Source organism: Oryzias melastigma, linkage group LG8 (genome assembly GCF_002922805.2).
Source record: "Oryzias melastigma strain HK-1 linkage group LG8, ASM292280v2, whole genome shotgun sequence".
NCBI lineage: Eukaryota > Metazoa > Chordata > Actinopteri > Beloniformes > Adrianichthyidae > Oryzias > Oryzias melastigma.
The window spans coordinates 8013245-8028365 of NC_050519.1; the positions used below are offsets into that span (position 1 = coordinate 8013245).

The following is a 15121-nucleotide window of genomic DNA, read 5'->3' on the forward strand; positions in this document are numbered from 1 at the left end:
ATATATATATATATATATATATATATATATATATATATATATATATATACAATTATTTTAATCCAATAATTAATAACAGGTACTCAAAAACTCAAAACAAAGATAAACTCCCTGATTAGTTTCTTATTCTACAAGTCAAAGTTTCCCAGTCACAATTGTGAGCCACAATGTTTTAAATAAAAAAAAATAATAATTTGAGAGGCTGGAAAACAAAGTGACATTTGAAACAAAACCACTTCCAAGCCCTGTCATTCTTTGCACAGCTCAAAAAGACACAATTCGTTTGTTTGGGCAGGGAAATGTGCTTGGGGATTTGCGGTCTTACTATACAGTCAATTCAAACATCCTAATAGGATGCTACATGTGGAGTTTTAATTTGACTCTTTACTCCCAGGCCTAATTAGGGATGGGATTTTCCCAGCAGCATCCCAGGCTGCAGAGGGAGGCATCAGGCTGTCACTGGGGAGGATTCATGTCTGCTAGGCTTCAGCGCACACAGCTTAGGAAGGCATCAAGCTGCATTTAGACAGCCTTCTCTTTCCCCATCAGCTATTCTTATACTCCATCACAGACTCTGCCACACAGCAGAACCTAAATTTGCACATCTCCAATGGTGGAGCAGAGGAAAAAAAGCATAGACAGACAGTTACAGGGAGAGGGAGGTGTAGAGGCAGAAGAGTGAGATGGAAGGGAAATAACCCATGAATAACTCACAGGAAAATGAGGTAGCGGCACCCGCCCGTTCGCTTTGGCACTTTCCTGCATCTCCCGGCGATGCTGTTTACGGTATTGGTGGGGTGGAATCCCATCTCTGGAATTAACAACAAAGAAATCTTCATAAAAGATTTTCATGAATAAACAACAGATGAAACTTTGAAGTTCAGAGTTTCTCTTTTTTTATTAAAAAAAAAAAAAAATGAAAACATGCAAGCTTGGTGATCCATTGCAGCAGGACAGGTAATCTCACAGGATTATGGTGTTCCCCCAGCACTGTGAGTGGTCTAGCACATCACTACAACAACAGAAAACTTACCCAAGTTCAATTTCAGACAAGTCATAGTGGTTTAAACACTAATCCCTTCATCATCAAACACACTTTGGTCCAACTGTTTTAAAAACTACTGTATTTTTGTAAAAAAAAGTCGTTCCTGAGTATTGGTCACAGGAGCCAAAAAATGTATAATGAAGTAGAAAAAAATAATCTAAATTAAATCTAACCAAGTAGGGGAACAAGAACAGACATTTAATCTTAAAAGGCAAATCATTATAGCAAAATAGATAACATCAATAGACTGATAGCTTCACTACTGTAATCGTTTTTTGCTTTACGAAGAGGAATCTAGTAAATTAGTCCAACATATGAACAATTATTCAGATGACCATAGCATACAGTAGGGAACATGCTAACAAGTCAACTAGACTCTTATTTCACTTCAAACCACTAAATCCATTGAATTCTTCATTGTCTGTGTTGCTTTGGAACAACTTTACTGAGGTCAGCACTGCTTCTTCTGCTCTGCCGTCAGTAGCAAATACTGATACACACACCTATAGTGTCCTCAAGCGGTTGTTAGTGGAGAAAACAACCCTTTTTTAAAGTCACATAGAAGTTGCACCTGAGTATATGTCGCACTCTTGGCCAAACTATGCAAAAAAATCGCATCTTATACGGTGGCAGGCAGAATAAGCCAGCACCGTCTTTGTGTGCTAATTTTCTTTTGTAAAATATTTATTCAAGTTTAACTAGAATGTATACATTTTACACTGAAACCAAAATCCACTAAAATAATTTACACCTTTAAAAAAATCGTATAAAATCTTGTTGTTTTTTTTTAAAAAAAAAGAAAAAATACCCATCAAAATAATACTTTTTATCAGTGTGAATAAGATAAAGAAAATCGACGTGGAATCAGTTTGAGTGATAAAACTGGTTCCTTTATATATATATAAAAAAATAGAAGACTTAAAAATAGTTTGGAGAAGTTTTCCAAAGCTCTTCATTTAAGCATGAGTTTTTGCATAAATTCAAAATAGACATACAACAACCAAAATCTCTGTTAATCTTGTTTCTTCCCAACATCAGTTTCAAGCCTTACCCCCACTGACACAGGGTTTCGTCCAACTACTCTAGTAAGCCCTGAAGTAGTCATTTGATTGCTGTGATCCCACTAGTTCTGTTTTTGGTGTACATTCAGAGGTGTGCCATGGCACAGTTTCCTGATTCCAGGAACGGTACAGTTAACCCTTTAACATCGAAGATGTTGCCAGAAACACCTAAAACACACAGCCTTTTTGACTCTGGTAAGACAGGCTTTGGGACCATTTCTATTGAGACAAAAAATGAACAAACATGGCAACAAAGGGGTTTTCTGGTTCAAAGCTAAGGTTAAACCAGGTATCTGCTGGACTCATAGACCAACACATTCATGAGTTGGTGATGTGGGCAAGTGGTGGCATGTCTTTTGGCTGCCAGAAAGAGTAAATACCTCTAAATTTCAACTGGTGGTCAAAGTAACTATCCCTACAAATGGTAAGGAACATTTTTACTGTAGCTAGGAAGAGCAAACAATAAACTCAAATGTCGTGTTTTTGATACAATTCTGACCAAATGGAGTGCTGGGATTGGCCCCTTGGTGCACCATGTGATGGGTTTATAGTCATATGATGAGCAATATTTGTACATAAAGAAAGATATATGTTTAGGAGATTTGTTGTTATGGAAAAGCCCTTAAAGTTTGTTTGAGTTTAACTTTTTTCCCACTTGGATACCTCTGCAAACCTAATCAAATATAAACAACTGGGATACATTCGCCCCATAAAACATTCACATCTAAGTAGCTGTCTGCTGTGGGGCTAAAAATAATGATAGGCCTCCTTTTCATTTTTTTAAATAGATCCTCGCCTTGTTCTGTAGGTGATAACTCTCATCTACGGATCAAATGTCCATTTTCAAACAAAAATCTAGATAACAGATGTGTTAAAACCTTTGTAACAGACGTTCAAAACTGGGAACACCTTCACAACATGGCAACAACAACTGCTAAAAATGGTTTGTGTGTGCCGACGGCAAAATACATACAAGCTGATGTCCAAGAGGGAGAGCGAGTCAGCATCACTGGACATGCTCTGTTGCTCGCTGTCATTGGCACTGGTGGCGGGGGCCATGACATGACCAGAGTTGATATAGTATGGGTTGACAGGCTCCCAACATGCAGCATGCCTGCAAAGAAATAAAAAATAAAACAGATAGTGCAAAGGAGTTTTATTTTTATCAGATCCTACAGCCTCTCAGGTTAGCAGACATATCTTGGCTACATGCGATTCTTGGCTCGACAGCTCTTCGACACACAACAGTGTACATTCCTTACAAAGCATCTGGCCAAAGATTGGGAGACTTTTATTTGACACCATTCACAGGCATCAACTTTGCTGAACCCACTTCTTAAAGGGCTTTGTATACATGAATTATAGATGCTAGCCATCATTATTCCTTATTCAAATTGGAATTCCCTAAAGCTCTTACCCTGAGCTGTCTCCCTGCTTGGAATGCAGAAACACCGAGAGCAGAAACGAAACCTTTGTGACCAGCAGCTTTTCATTAGCATTTACATTCGGCAGCGAATAATTACAAGCACCAGGTTGTTACAACCAGACTAAAAAAAAAAAAAAAAACCATACAAATACAATAACATGTGACCACATTTCTAATGCCAACAAGAAGAGTGGTAGTTCATTCCTAGGATTGTATACATTCCAAAGCACTAATGATGTTAATATGTAGAAAATGCTAAAAATATATATATTTTTAAAAAGCATCTTTACCCGACAAGACATTTTTTACATTTTCAAGGATTTAACCTTTTCGTGATTCATGCCACATAGTTTTTGTGGCTCTTTTATCCCTCCATTGTGGCTCCTTGTTCAAACATAAAATAAGTCATGGAGACTGCTGACCCCGCCATGTTGACCGTCAGAGTCAGCAGCTCCTTGCTAAAGGCTGGCTAACCAAAACTACCTAAAGAAAACAAATAAACAAAGCCTGCAAACTAAGACTACCAAACCCCAAACTAAAATAACAAAACCCAGCAGTGTAAGACTAATGAGGACAAAGAGAGGAAAAAGAGCAAAAAAAAAGAATAAAAAAAAGCTTTTTTTTTTTTTAGTGAGGATTGCTTAATTAGCATTTATTAAATTTAGATTAGTTACATTTATAAATTGATGGCTGAGGTGCACATAGATGATAAACTTTGTAGGGTTTTACATCCTTGTTGACCTGAAGACGTCTTGTTTGCTTAACGCTACCTCCAGAATGAAAAGATTTAATATGCAAAGCAAAACTCTGGTAAAAAGTTTGAGCTTTTATGAGTTAAAAGCACATATTATCTGACACCACACAACATTGGTTACAAGCTGCCCGGAGCTGCACTGAGATGATTCTGTTTGGCAAAGAGCATCTTTTATAAAAGAAGTTATTTGAGCTTCTGTTAAACGTAAAAAAAAAAATAATAATAATTTGTGTTTACATAGACTTTTAATTGTAAGTAGTTACTTGAATGTGTGTTGCCAACAGGAACAGAGTGTTTGCACCAAAGTTGTTCTTTTGACAAAAACTTCATGAAAAGGTTTTGTCAAAATAAATGAATGGGCCAATTTTTTTCAAAGAATTTTACAAAGCTTAATCAAGGTCCGGTAAATCCTTTAAAACTACCTTTTGCTGAATTCTTTCTATTTCTGCAGGTCTACTGTACATCTTATAAGAAAAAAGCGGAGCATTAAATTAGGTTTCATTAGAGCGGAATGGCCGCATGCTGAAGACAGATATGTCACTCCGTCAATGGCGCACTTTTGTGTCCGACAGCAGATAGCAAACCATTTCTGAGTGACAATCTGACAGAAACACATTTGCTCATTATTTCCGGCACGTCGACTTCTCATTCTTGCATGTAAACTGTTTGGGGGTGTATGTGTGTGAAATTTCATAGTTTCATCGAGATCCCGTAAACAACTCTTGGAAAATCAGGTCCCGCTAGATTGACAACAAAACGAAAGTGCTCTTGTTTCAAAGCTCCCCCTGAACATTAATGAACATAAAGGCCATTCTCTTTCAAGTCAATTCATTTCTTGGAGCTGATCTGAAAGACTTTTTAATGTCTTCTGTTGCATGTCTCTGAAGAGATCTGACACGACTGCTGTAAAATTTAGTCTCACAAAAACCCACCGGGTGATGCTGTGAGGCTATTTAAAAATGAAGCGTGTCTTTTTGTTATTCTAGCCAACTGTTTGATTCCTGAAATAATTATGTTAAAACAAGAACAAAAGTTTTCCTGACTAACGTGCCTTTAATTGTTTGCAATGCAGATTCTCACATCTATGTGGCAGAAACGCTTGGAGCAAACTTTCTTTTGGCCTACATTTCAGAGGTTTCTACCACTAAACTTCAAAAAAGACTTTAAAAAACCCTCTAGCTATACTTTCTGTATCTTACTTATACAAACAGGCATTTGGATTTTGCTGATTTCCATCCTAGAAAGTTTGATGATTAACAAAAATCTAATTTCCGTCCAGCAAACTGATTTACAGAGACCAAATTATAACCAGAGCTTGTTCAGTTTGCAGTAAAGAGTGAAGCCCTGTTTGCTGTGTTTTTGTCATCAAGCAAGTTTTATCAGTGAGTTATTGTCCGTTTGTCAGCTGACGTGAATTCCTGCCTCTCGTCAGGATGGGGTTGCAAAAGCAGCAGCAGAGGTCAGATTTAGGGGCGTCTCTGTTGTTATGTGACCATGACGCAACTGACATAATTCTGTTAAAGCCGAACAGTAATAAGACAGCAGCGAAGCATCCCACAGGTCACAACTGGATCTCTGTAACCCACAATCCCCGGCAAGATGTAATCCTATTACGCAATAAGACTTCATAAATTTGCTGTCAAAGAAGTTTCCTCACTAACTCATTGACCTGCTTTCCTTTTTATGGCCTTGTTTCACCCTTTTTGTATTTCAATTTAATTCAAAATAAATCATAAAAGCCTCTAAATTCAAGATCAATCCAAAGTCATATTTTTAAAGATTTTTCTTTATATTACAGTGAACTTCATAGAACAGGGGAGCCAAACTCAGTTGCACAAGGTGTAAAAATCCAAAACGCACCTTATGGCACAGGCTGAACAGGATAAACATTTTTTGGACACTCTAAAACTAAATTTTTAAAACTTTAAAATTGTAACTTTTTACCATAATTATGAACTAGATACATTATCTGCGATAATGCTAGCGTGAATCCTGTAAGCTGAATTTGGCCCCTGAAGATGCTAGTGCTGATATCTGAAAATGCTGAAGCTGATAGCTGAAATTACTGAAGCTGATAGCTGAAATCACTGAAGCTGATAGCTGAAAATGCTGAAGCTGATAGCTGAAATTACTGAAGCTAATAGCTGGAAATGCTAAAGTTGATAGCTGAAATCACTGAAGCTGATAGCTGGAAATACTGATGTTGATAGCTGAAATCACTGAAGCTGATAGCTGGAAATGCTGACGTTGATAGCTGAAATCACTGAAGCTGATAGCTGGAAATGCTGATGTTGATAGCTGAAATCACTGAAGCTGATAGCTGGACATGCTGAAGCTGATAGCTGAAATCACTGAAGCGAATAGCTGGAAATGCTAAAGTTGATCGCTGAAATGACTGAAGCTGATAGCTGAAATCACTGAAGCTGATAGCTGGAAATGCTGATGTTGATAGCTGAAATCACTGAAGCTGATATCTGGAAATGCTGATGTTGATAGCTGAAATGACTGAAGCTTAAAGCTGAAAATGCTGAAGTTGATAGCCAGCAGAAAATTAGCGAAATTCCAAATTAGACTAAAGAAACTAAGAGGAAAAAAGCTTAGGTTAGCTGAAATGGCTAGCACGAAGCTAAAAAAAATACCTAAACTCCAAAATAGCTTGAAAAACTGAAAAATACTAAATTAGTCAAAACCGATAACAAGTAGCTGAAATATTAGCTAAACTCAAAATACCCTAAAAAAATCTTACCGAATGCCAAAATAGTCCAAAAAGCTAGCAGAATGCCAATTTTTAAAACCATAACTGTTTAATATAACTATAAATAAAAACAGGCAGGGAAACTTTTCTAGACTAAATCAACTTAAACCTTTCAATAATTCTCAACATTTTACTCTCCGTAAAAATCATTTTTGTCAAAACTAAACTAGTTAGAAATAAGAGCAAGATATCATCGGGCCATTAATAACAATAATGTAAAATGATCTGGAGGGCCGAATATAATTACCCGAAGGGCCGGATCCGGCCCCCGGGCCTTGACTTTGACACGTGTCATAGAAGCTTTGAATTACTGCATTTATTCACAATCTTCTTGATCAGTTTTGCCACTTTAATATAAACCTAACTCACTCAGGAAGATATTTTTTCTTCAAAATAAAGATTTTCTTTTATACTCAAGTGAAGTAGCAATGTTTGCATCATATGCACACATGAAGATTTAAGGACCATGTTCTCATATTATGCAATAAAATCAACTCTGACTTCACTTCTGTGTTGATTAACCACAAAAAAATGGCAATGTGTGTTTTTCATACACTATTTCCATGTAACGGCCTGCAGGAAGCCATCCAGCAAAAGCAAACAAAACATTTTTTAACGCTTAGAAGTAATCAGTTCTGCGTGAATCAGCATAAAACATTGAAAGTGCAGAAGCGGAAGACAAAATCGCAACAGAAACAGCCAGGGGAAAAATGGTGCTCAGTCTCGCAGAGTCGCTGCAATTAACAGCGTAATGCTCTCAATATGAGTACAGAAGTCTAATCATCCACTTAGAGGGTCATTTAATACTAACAGGCATCAGCAGATTTGGCATTAAAGAGACTAGAGAAACATCTGCATATCTTCCTTCAATATAAAGGAAATGTGCCTCTCAGGACACAGGAAAGAGCGCAAAAGCCTTATTCCTATTTACATTTAGGTTATACTTATTCAGAGAAAAGCAGAAATGGAAGAATTTATCATTGATGAGCCAAGCTGTCTTAGTTAAGAGAATCAACTGGAGGAGACACGAGCAAAAAAGAAGAATATTGACTTTAAAATCTAAATCCACAACCTAAAAATCTGAATAAGAATTGCTGATACAAGACAAAAACACAATTGAATACATTTTTTTTCAATTCAAATATAAAAAGGTAATTTAAAGTGACTTTAAGAGTTTCTACTTGGACTAATTTTCCTGAGGTGTCTTCCTCTCTGCCTCTTTCTGAGCCACAAGCACATTTTTGTGTCAAACTTAAGCTGCAGGTAAGTTTTAATCTTGTGTTTAATTCAGCAGTTTGTTGAAAACATTCTTTTACCTGAACTCGTAGCTGTCCTGGCATCTGGAGCTGCTGGCGACTCGCTGCGACACCGTCTCTATCAGCAGCTTCTGAGTGAGCTGGACGCTCGATTGGGAGTCGTAGTCGGGCTGCTCTGCCGGCCCTTGGTCACATCTCCACTCGTCAATCTCATTTAGAGTCGGTAAGTAGCTCGACAAGCCCTCTCCTTTTCCAGAATCAGAGCCGTGGTCGTGGAGCATCTTAGGGCTTTCCCCTCCTGTTCGTGCGTATTCCAAATACGTATCAGATTTAAGGAAGAGCGGGTACGTGTTTTCCTCCATCATGGTCTGGATTTCAGCCTGAGCTTGGTCAAACATGGCAGGATCTATGTGCAGTCTCATCAAACTGTCTTTGATGAAGCACTTTGTCGCTGGTTTGATCTGTCTGGAAACAATCCCATTGTTGTCCAAGATGAACTTCTTATAAATCGCTTTTGCCAGTTTTACCTTCTTTTCCTCGTTGCCCTCATTGGCCTCAAGCTTCCGGAAGCCGCTGCACGCAAACCAGAAATCCAACATATCTGCACAGTCTTCCTGTTTGAGGAACTTCCGAAACAGATGGATGCCATCCTGGTCATCCAGCAGAGAATGAAGAGACTCGGCCCATTTCAAGTAGGGTGGTGTTGGGGAGGCGCTGCCCTCTGGCTCATAACCCAGATCCAAGTCCGGTCTCCTTGGCGTAGCTGTAGGCGCTTCACATTTAAGGCTCTCATTTTTCGAGGACAAGCCAAGGTTGATGTTTAGGCGACCTTCACTGGACAAAAGCTCCCCTTCTTCCCCAGGGACTGGGGGTCTAGGAGCATCCTCGGTGAAGCTCCCGCCGAGGTCTGCTATGTGGCTCCTTTTCTCGCTTATGTTCATAGTCTCTGCATCCATGAGCGCCGTCCCCGTAGAGCCCGCCCTGCACAATGGTTCGATCCAGCGTTCTGGCTGTGCCACTGCGAAAACACTCCTGCAAGAAGGAGAAACCGTAATGAGATTCAGCTCACATCACTGGAAGGAACCGCAGCTCTAATCTGAGCATTACTTCAGTAACTCACGCTCTCGCATCGATCTCACACTAATCTGTACTCAGCAATTGATCAGTTCCATTTTCACACAAATGTTCAGATGCAGTGAGGAGGAATTGTATTTATCAGAAAGGGTTGTGTCAGTTTGGAAAGTAATGCCGGAGGGGGTTAAAGCATGAACAGAGCACCTATGAAAGAAACTCTCTGCAAGAGAGGTTCATGAATAACATTCATAAAATTTGACAAGAATCTGAAAAACCTTTTTTTTTTTCCTTCCCTGATCAGAAACTTAAATCTTAGGTCGTTCGATAGTCTTGAGGCATTTTTTTCCCCTCTCCTGAATGTACTGTTGAATTCCTGTGATCAGTAATGAGCTCTTGATTTACATGCACAAGGCATAATATTACTTCATTCATTTAATCTTAATTAGTGTTGGAAAGCCGTCAAATTTAATTCACAGGGGGTTTACCGTTTTAACTATGAATCAGCCCATTCTTTTTTTACTTTGAGTTGATATACAGTATTTTAAATGTTAAGTAAGGACATTTTTAATTAATTCCCTTCTGATCGGCTGAAAAATGGCAAACTAAATGATTTTAAGGAAAAAAAATAAAGATACTCGACAAGTGTGCTGCCTGTGTGTTAAGCCTCCCAAATACAGTGTCAAATTTTAATTTAAGGTCTCTCACAGCTGCAGCTGACTGTTCAAATTTACACTTCCACAGAGAAGCTACTGTTTTTTGACAGCTGCTGGCAGATTCAAATCCTAGTAAGGGAAAAAAAGATGAACATGGAGCAGATTTTACATTTTCGGTCTAAATGACTTTCCTATTTTTAGCTCTGAGCACTTGTTGACTCTAATAGGATTAAAATGAATGCTGGGAAAAAGAGAAGATTGCAGCTGGTTTCACTGTGATATCATTAAAAATAGTCTTAATGGTGGCTAGAATGCCTTTTTTTTCTTTTCAGGGCACACCCACATTCTCAATAGAATATTTTAATCCGAATGAACAATGAAAGTGGGGAAGAAAAAAAAAACAGTTTCTCTGAGCAATCCAAAAAATGAGGCGTTTTGGCAAGCAAAATTGTCCAGAATGACATTGTTTCACTAAGATGACATAATCCACAGAATTTTGGGAGACATGTAAATGCCAAACGAAATTTCACACTTTAAAAATTGCATTTAATTAGCAATAGCTTGCATATAACACCAATGGAACAAAAAAAAATAAACTGACTATATTAAAGACCCACTTGTGTTTTTGCATTTTTAACATGTTCTTGTGGCATTTTTCTGATGACGAAGGACATATATAAAAAAATTATTTATTCAAATAATTGTGAATTAGGAGCAGACAAATGAAGTTGGAAAAAGCCTGAATTTGTGCTGCTACGGAAAGCCACAAGCTCCCTGCTGCACTCCATTTTGATGCATTCTTTTGTAGACGACTAGATCCATGCACATCTTCGTTTTATTCGCCTGAACTGGCATCTGGCTCAAAACTGTATGCCTGGATAGCTCCAGTATTGATTGCCATTTTTTGTTGCACCGGTAATGTTAAGTTGGGGGTGTGAAGGTTGTAAGCTAGCAAGATAGTGTGTAAAAACAGGGGGCAGTGTACAAGTTATACATTTTGAGGTAAAATCTTTTTTTAAAGATTTTAATAAAAAAAATGCAGATTTAAAGAAATATGAATGGAACCTTTTTCTTAGACTGCTTTTTAAGTCCAGAACTTGTACCAGGTAAATAAAGCTATGAAGCATGTAAACCTTGTGCCATCCTATGTTTACATTAAAAGTGGGTCATCTGGGCCCCACAAGACACCCCACTGAACAATTAATTTTAAGGATTTTTTTTTTTTTTTTTAATTTTCATTGGTGTCTGTGACAGACATAAAATCCTGTCCACCTTTGTCATGGTAGGGATCACACATCAATTTAAGAGTGGGGTCATCTGAACTCCATAAGAGAGCACAAGGGTTAAAAGCCTTCTAGGGATCATTTATTATAATTATACTATTTCTATAAAAAATAAATTAATTAATTAATCATAGTTTCTAGAGCGACAGGAGTTCATTTAAAATTTGCCTTTGATTTGAGTGCGGGTGAGCCTGTCCCTACTTCCCAATATCCATTTGTTTACCTGTTTACAGCCCCTCAATAAAAAATGGTGAGCAATATTGGAGCAATCCAGCTGTACCGTTTTGAACCAGATGCCAGCTCATATGAAGAAAATGGAAATTTAAATGAATTATCTGCAAGAGGAGCTGAGAAGGGAGCAAATAACTTGCTATAGAAGAGTCTACGTAACAACTGTAAGCTTTTTCTAATGTCATCTGCCCCTAATTCATAACAATTTGAATAAGGTAATATTTAGAAATCGAATTATTTTTACGTTTATCTTACAAAAGGAGAAAAAGGCCCCAAAACATGTTAAAAACACAAAAAAGCACAATTTTTGTCAGACTTTAGTACCAGGCAATTAGAATGGAAGGTGGATTTAACACTATTTAACACTATTATTGAAAAATAACAAAAAAAGAGTTTTGGTATTCTGACACTAATTATTTTTTATAATTTCCGATTACAGACCACATAAAACACGTACAAAAATCACTCAAAGAACAACCACGTGAGTTGCGCTCCTGACGGCCAACGTGTCAATCCTGTCGATATTTGGCCCTAATGGCTTGCCATAAGATGGAGTTCGGACGCAGCGGTGGCGAGTCCGGGTCGCGCACTTGCAGGGGTTCTGCTTACCTTGAATGAAACTCAGCGTCTCCTCCATGTAAAGAGTGTGCGTGAGCCTCTCATCACATTCACGGCTCCAGCAGAATGAGCGGAGCGGCGGAGTGGGGGATGGGAGCCCCAAACAAACTCCACATACACCCGGAGCCAGGCCTCTCTCAGCAGCCCACTGACAAGTGCGCAAAGTTCATCCCAGAGCTGCGGCCCCAAACAGCCCAGAAACTCAACAGGAAGCGACCGCGAGCGTCGATGATCCCCAGACTTACAAGCGAAGCGGTGTTCTGTTTCCCCCCGACTAGCGCAACCTCCAGCGGGTGGAGTGACGCGGACCTGAGCGCCGGGAATGCTCCCGTCTGCGTGGATCAGCTGGGCGGACAGCGCGCGCGGCGAACGGCTTCATGGCTGCGAAGTGCAGGACTTTAGGAATAACAAAGACGCTCCGCTCTCCATGGCTGTCTCTCACTGACTGACTGTGCAGAGCCGAGGCTTTCCTGCAGAGGATGATGCACAGCGCCTCGCCCGTTCACTACACAAACTGTCACCGCTTCCATTCATGCCCTCATCCTCTCCTCCCTCCATCGCTCAGGTGTCTCTCACCACCTTAATAAGCATCTATAACAACCACGAGTATAATTATGATTACTGATGGTCCTCCGAGTTGAATATATAGAAAGCAGGTTGGGCAAAATATGAAGGTCAGTGCATGGTTTGATTCCCAGCCACAACAATGTCAAAGTGTCCTCTGGCAAGCAGTTTTGCTCTACATTCCTCCAAGAATAATCAGTTATTGGGGGAAAAAATGAAAATAAATCCAAAACGCTTGAGTGCGCTAAAACACTTCATTTGAATTGCTGTGTATTTATTATAATTTCCAAAAACAATTTGATTCATAAAAGCCTGGATCTATTCAATTCCGATTTTTTTTTATTATTTCAATTCAATTTTGAGTTTTCACATTTATACACATTTGTTTAGAAATACATAAACAATCAATAATATGTTTTAAATATACTTATATTAATCAGAAACAGTTCACATACTGTAAAATGTAATAATGAGATTGTTAATAACAGTGTTACATGGTTTCTCAAAAGGAGAAACTAACAAAAATGTTCAAATCATTAACATTGAAAACATTGTTCTGCCTCTCCTGGACGGTGTTTCAGTTTGGCCACTAGGTGGCAATCATGTACACCTTATTCCAAAGTATAAGCCAAAAACTGTGTTTTGGACCACAGATGGTTAATTAAAAAAAAAAAAAAATTGTCAAAAGAGTTTGGAAAGTTCAAGATGTTCATTTAGTCAGCAATGTATGTTTAGGTCGACCAAACATTAGCATTAGCCGTCCTATGGAAAATGCCATTAAGCGTTAGCATCAACCTAACAGACTTTAGCTTTGAGTGCTAAATCAATTTATATTTTTATGAATGGAATTTTGATCTGTTAAGCTTAAATCGATTTAAATATATTTCATAAACCCAGGCCTAGATTTTAGTGTTTTTAACATGTTCTTATGGGATTTTTCTAATAATGGAGGACTTGCTTTTCCTGTGTATTTCTTTATTGAAACCACTGTGAATCAGCTATCCACCCTATTCTAATGGATCCACTTGCAGACAAATAGATCCATCATTGTTTTTCTCGTTCAAGTTGGCTCAAAACTGTAATCTGGATAGCTCCAATATTGCTATTCATTTTTGTTGCGTTGGAGGTGTGAGTGGCTGTAAGCTAGTGGGAAAACATGTGGAGAGACAGCTCTCAGCAATAGAAAAGAGAAGGGGGCGGGGTTGCCCTCGAATTAGAGATGAATTTCTATTAAACTATTGATACTCTGCAGAAACTATGTCCTAGAAATTGACATACTTCTCTAAAATATTATTAATATTCTGGCTAAAAATGGCATATTTGCATTAAAGACAACTGAGAACACTTTTACTTTAGATGACTGAAGTGGAACTTTAAATGCTGGATATATAATACAAATGAGGTTGTCAGAATTTCTCGGTTTAATACTGAACTTCATGTTACATCTGTACTGCATGTACTGCATGTATGTTTACATTGATGTATCAAATAAATTGTGCAAAATTTATGAAAAATTTATCTTTTTTTTTTTTTATTAAATTACACTAAACTTGTTATAAACAAATTGAAAGTTTTTTTATTGTAACTCTCTTATTAACAATAAATAAAATAATTCAGATTTTTTTTGTTTTGTTTTGCATCCACAAATCGCATATCAATCCTAAACATAACCGTGATGCAAAAATCAAGGTTTGAACTGCATTGTGGGAAAAATGAGTCGTTGGATCTCTTCTATACAAATGAATCAAAATCAGACAGAATGAAACATGACAGCATAGCTTGAGCTGCCAATAGGTCCTCAAATATCTATAATGCAATTTCCAACAAAGAAATCCATTAAAATGAAAAATTGCTCACAATAATGTAATTTTCCATCTATTTATCATTCCAATTCAGGCTGTCAGCAGAAGCCTTACGTCCCCTGAAAAGCTTGTTCAAACCTCGAACCATGTTAACGTATGAACTCTTTAAAAATTTATGACAGCAGCATAAATCATGAAAAAACATTCTATAGCTTCTTCTGAGCCAGAGGCAAACAATAGCCTTTCACCAGGTTCAGCTCTTCAGCTTTTACAGACTCTCCCAAGATAGCATTCTCTCTGTAATAACATAAAAACGCACGAAAATGGTGGAAAAAGACTTTTTGTGGATCAACATGTCTTACCTTGAGTTTGATAGTCTTCCTCTTACATCTTCCAGCCTTTTGTCCTGTGACTGAGGATCCCATTGCACTGCTCTTTGACACTCGGTGCTGCAGGGCTGAAGCCACTCTCACCGGGATGAAATGGAAAGGTCCGTTTGGAACCAAGCCCTGCCATAAGAACTTGTCTTTGTTGTCAGCTTGTTCCTGAAAATTAGATGTGATAGATGCACAGACATATTTCAGTTTTGCAGTTTCACT

General features: G+C 38.1%; 1 protein-coding gene across 2 annotated transcripts in view; it reads right to left on the reverse strand.

The window, feature by feature from the left end:
* axin1 (axin 1) overlaps positions 1 to 15121 on the reverse strand; it is a 29726-nt gene that overhangs the window by 10387 nt on the left and 4218 nt on the right. For both annotated transcript variants that reach the window (XM_036213197.1, XM_024272796.2), the window contains exons 2-5: positions 14885 to 15067; positions 8358 to 9329; positions 3080 to 3220; positions 715 to 811 (exon numbers count right to left, since the gene is read on the reverse strand). In XM_036213197.1, coding sequence (XP_036069090.1) covers positions 715 to 811; positions 3080 to 3220; positions 8358 to 9253 — 1134 coding nt within the window. In that variant the 5' untranslated portion in view covers positions 9254 to 9329; positions 14885 to 15067. The remainder of the gene's footprint in view (positions 1 to 714; positions 812 to 3079; positions 3221 to 8357; positions 9330 to 14884; positions 15068 to 15121) is intronic.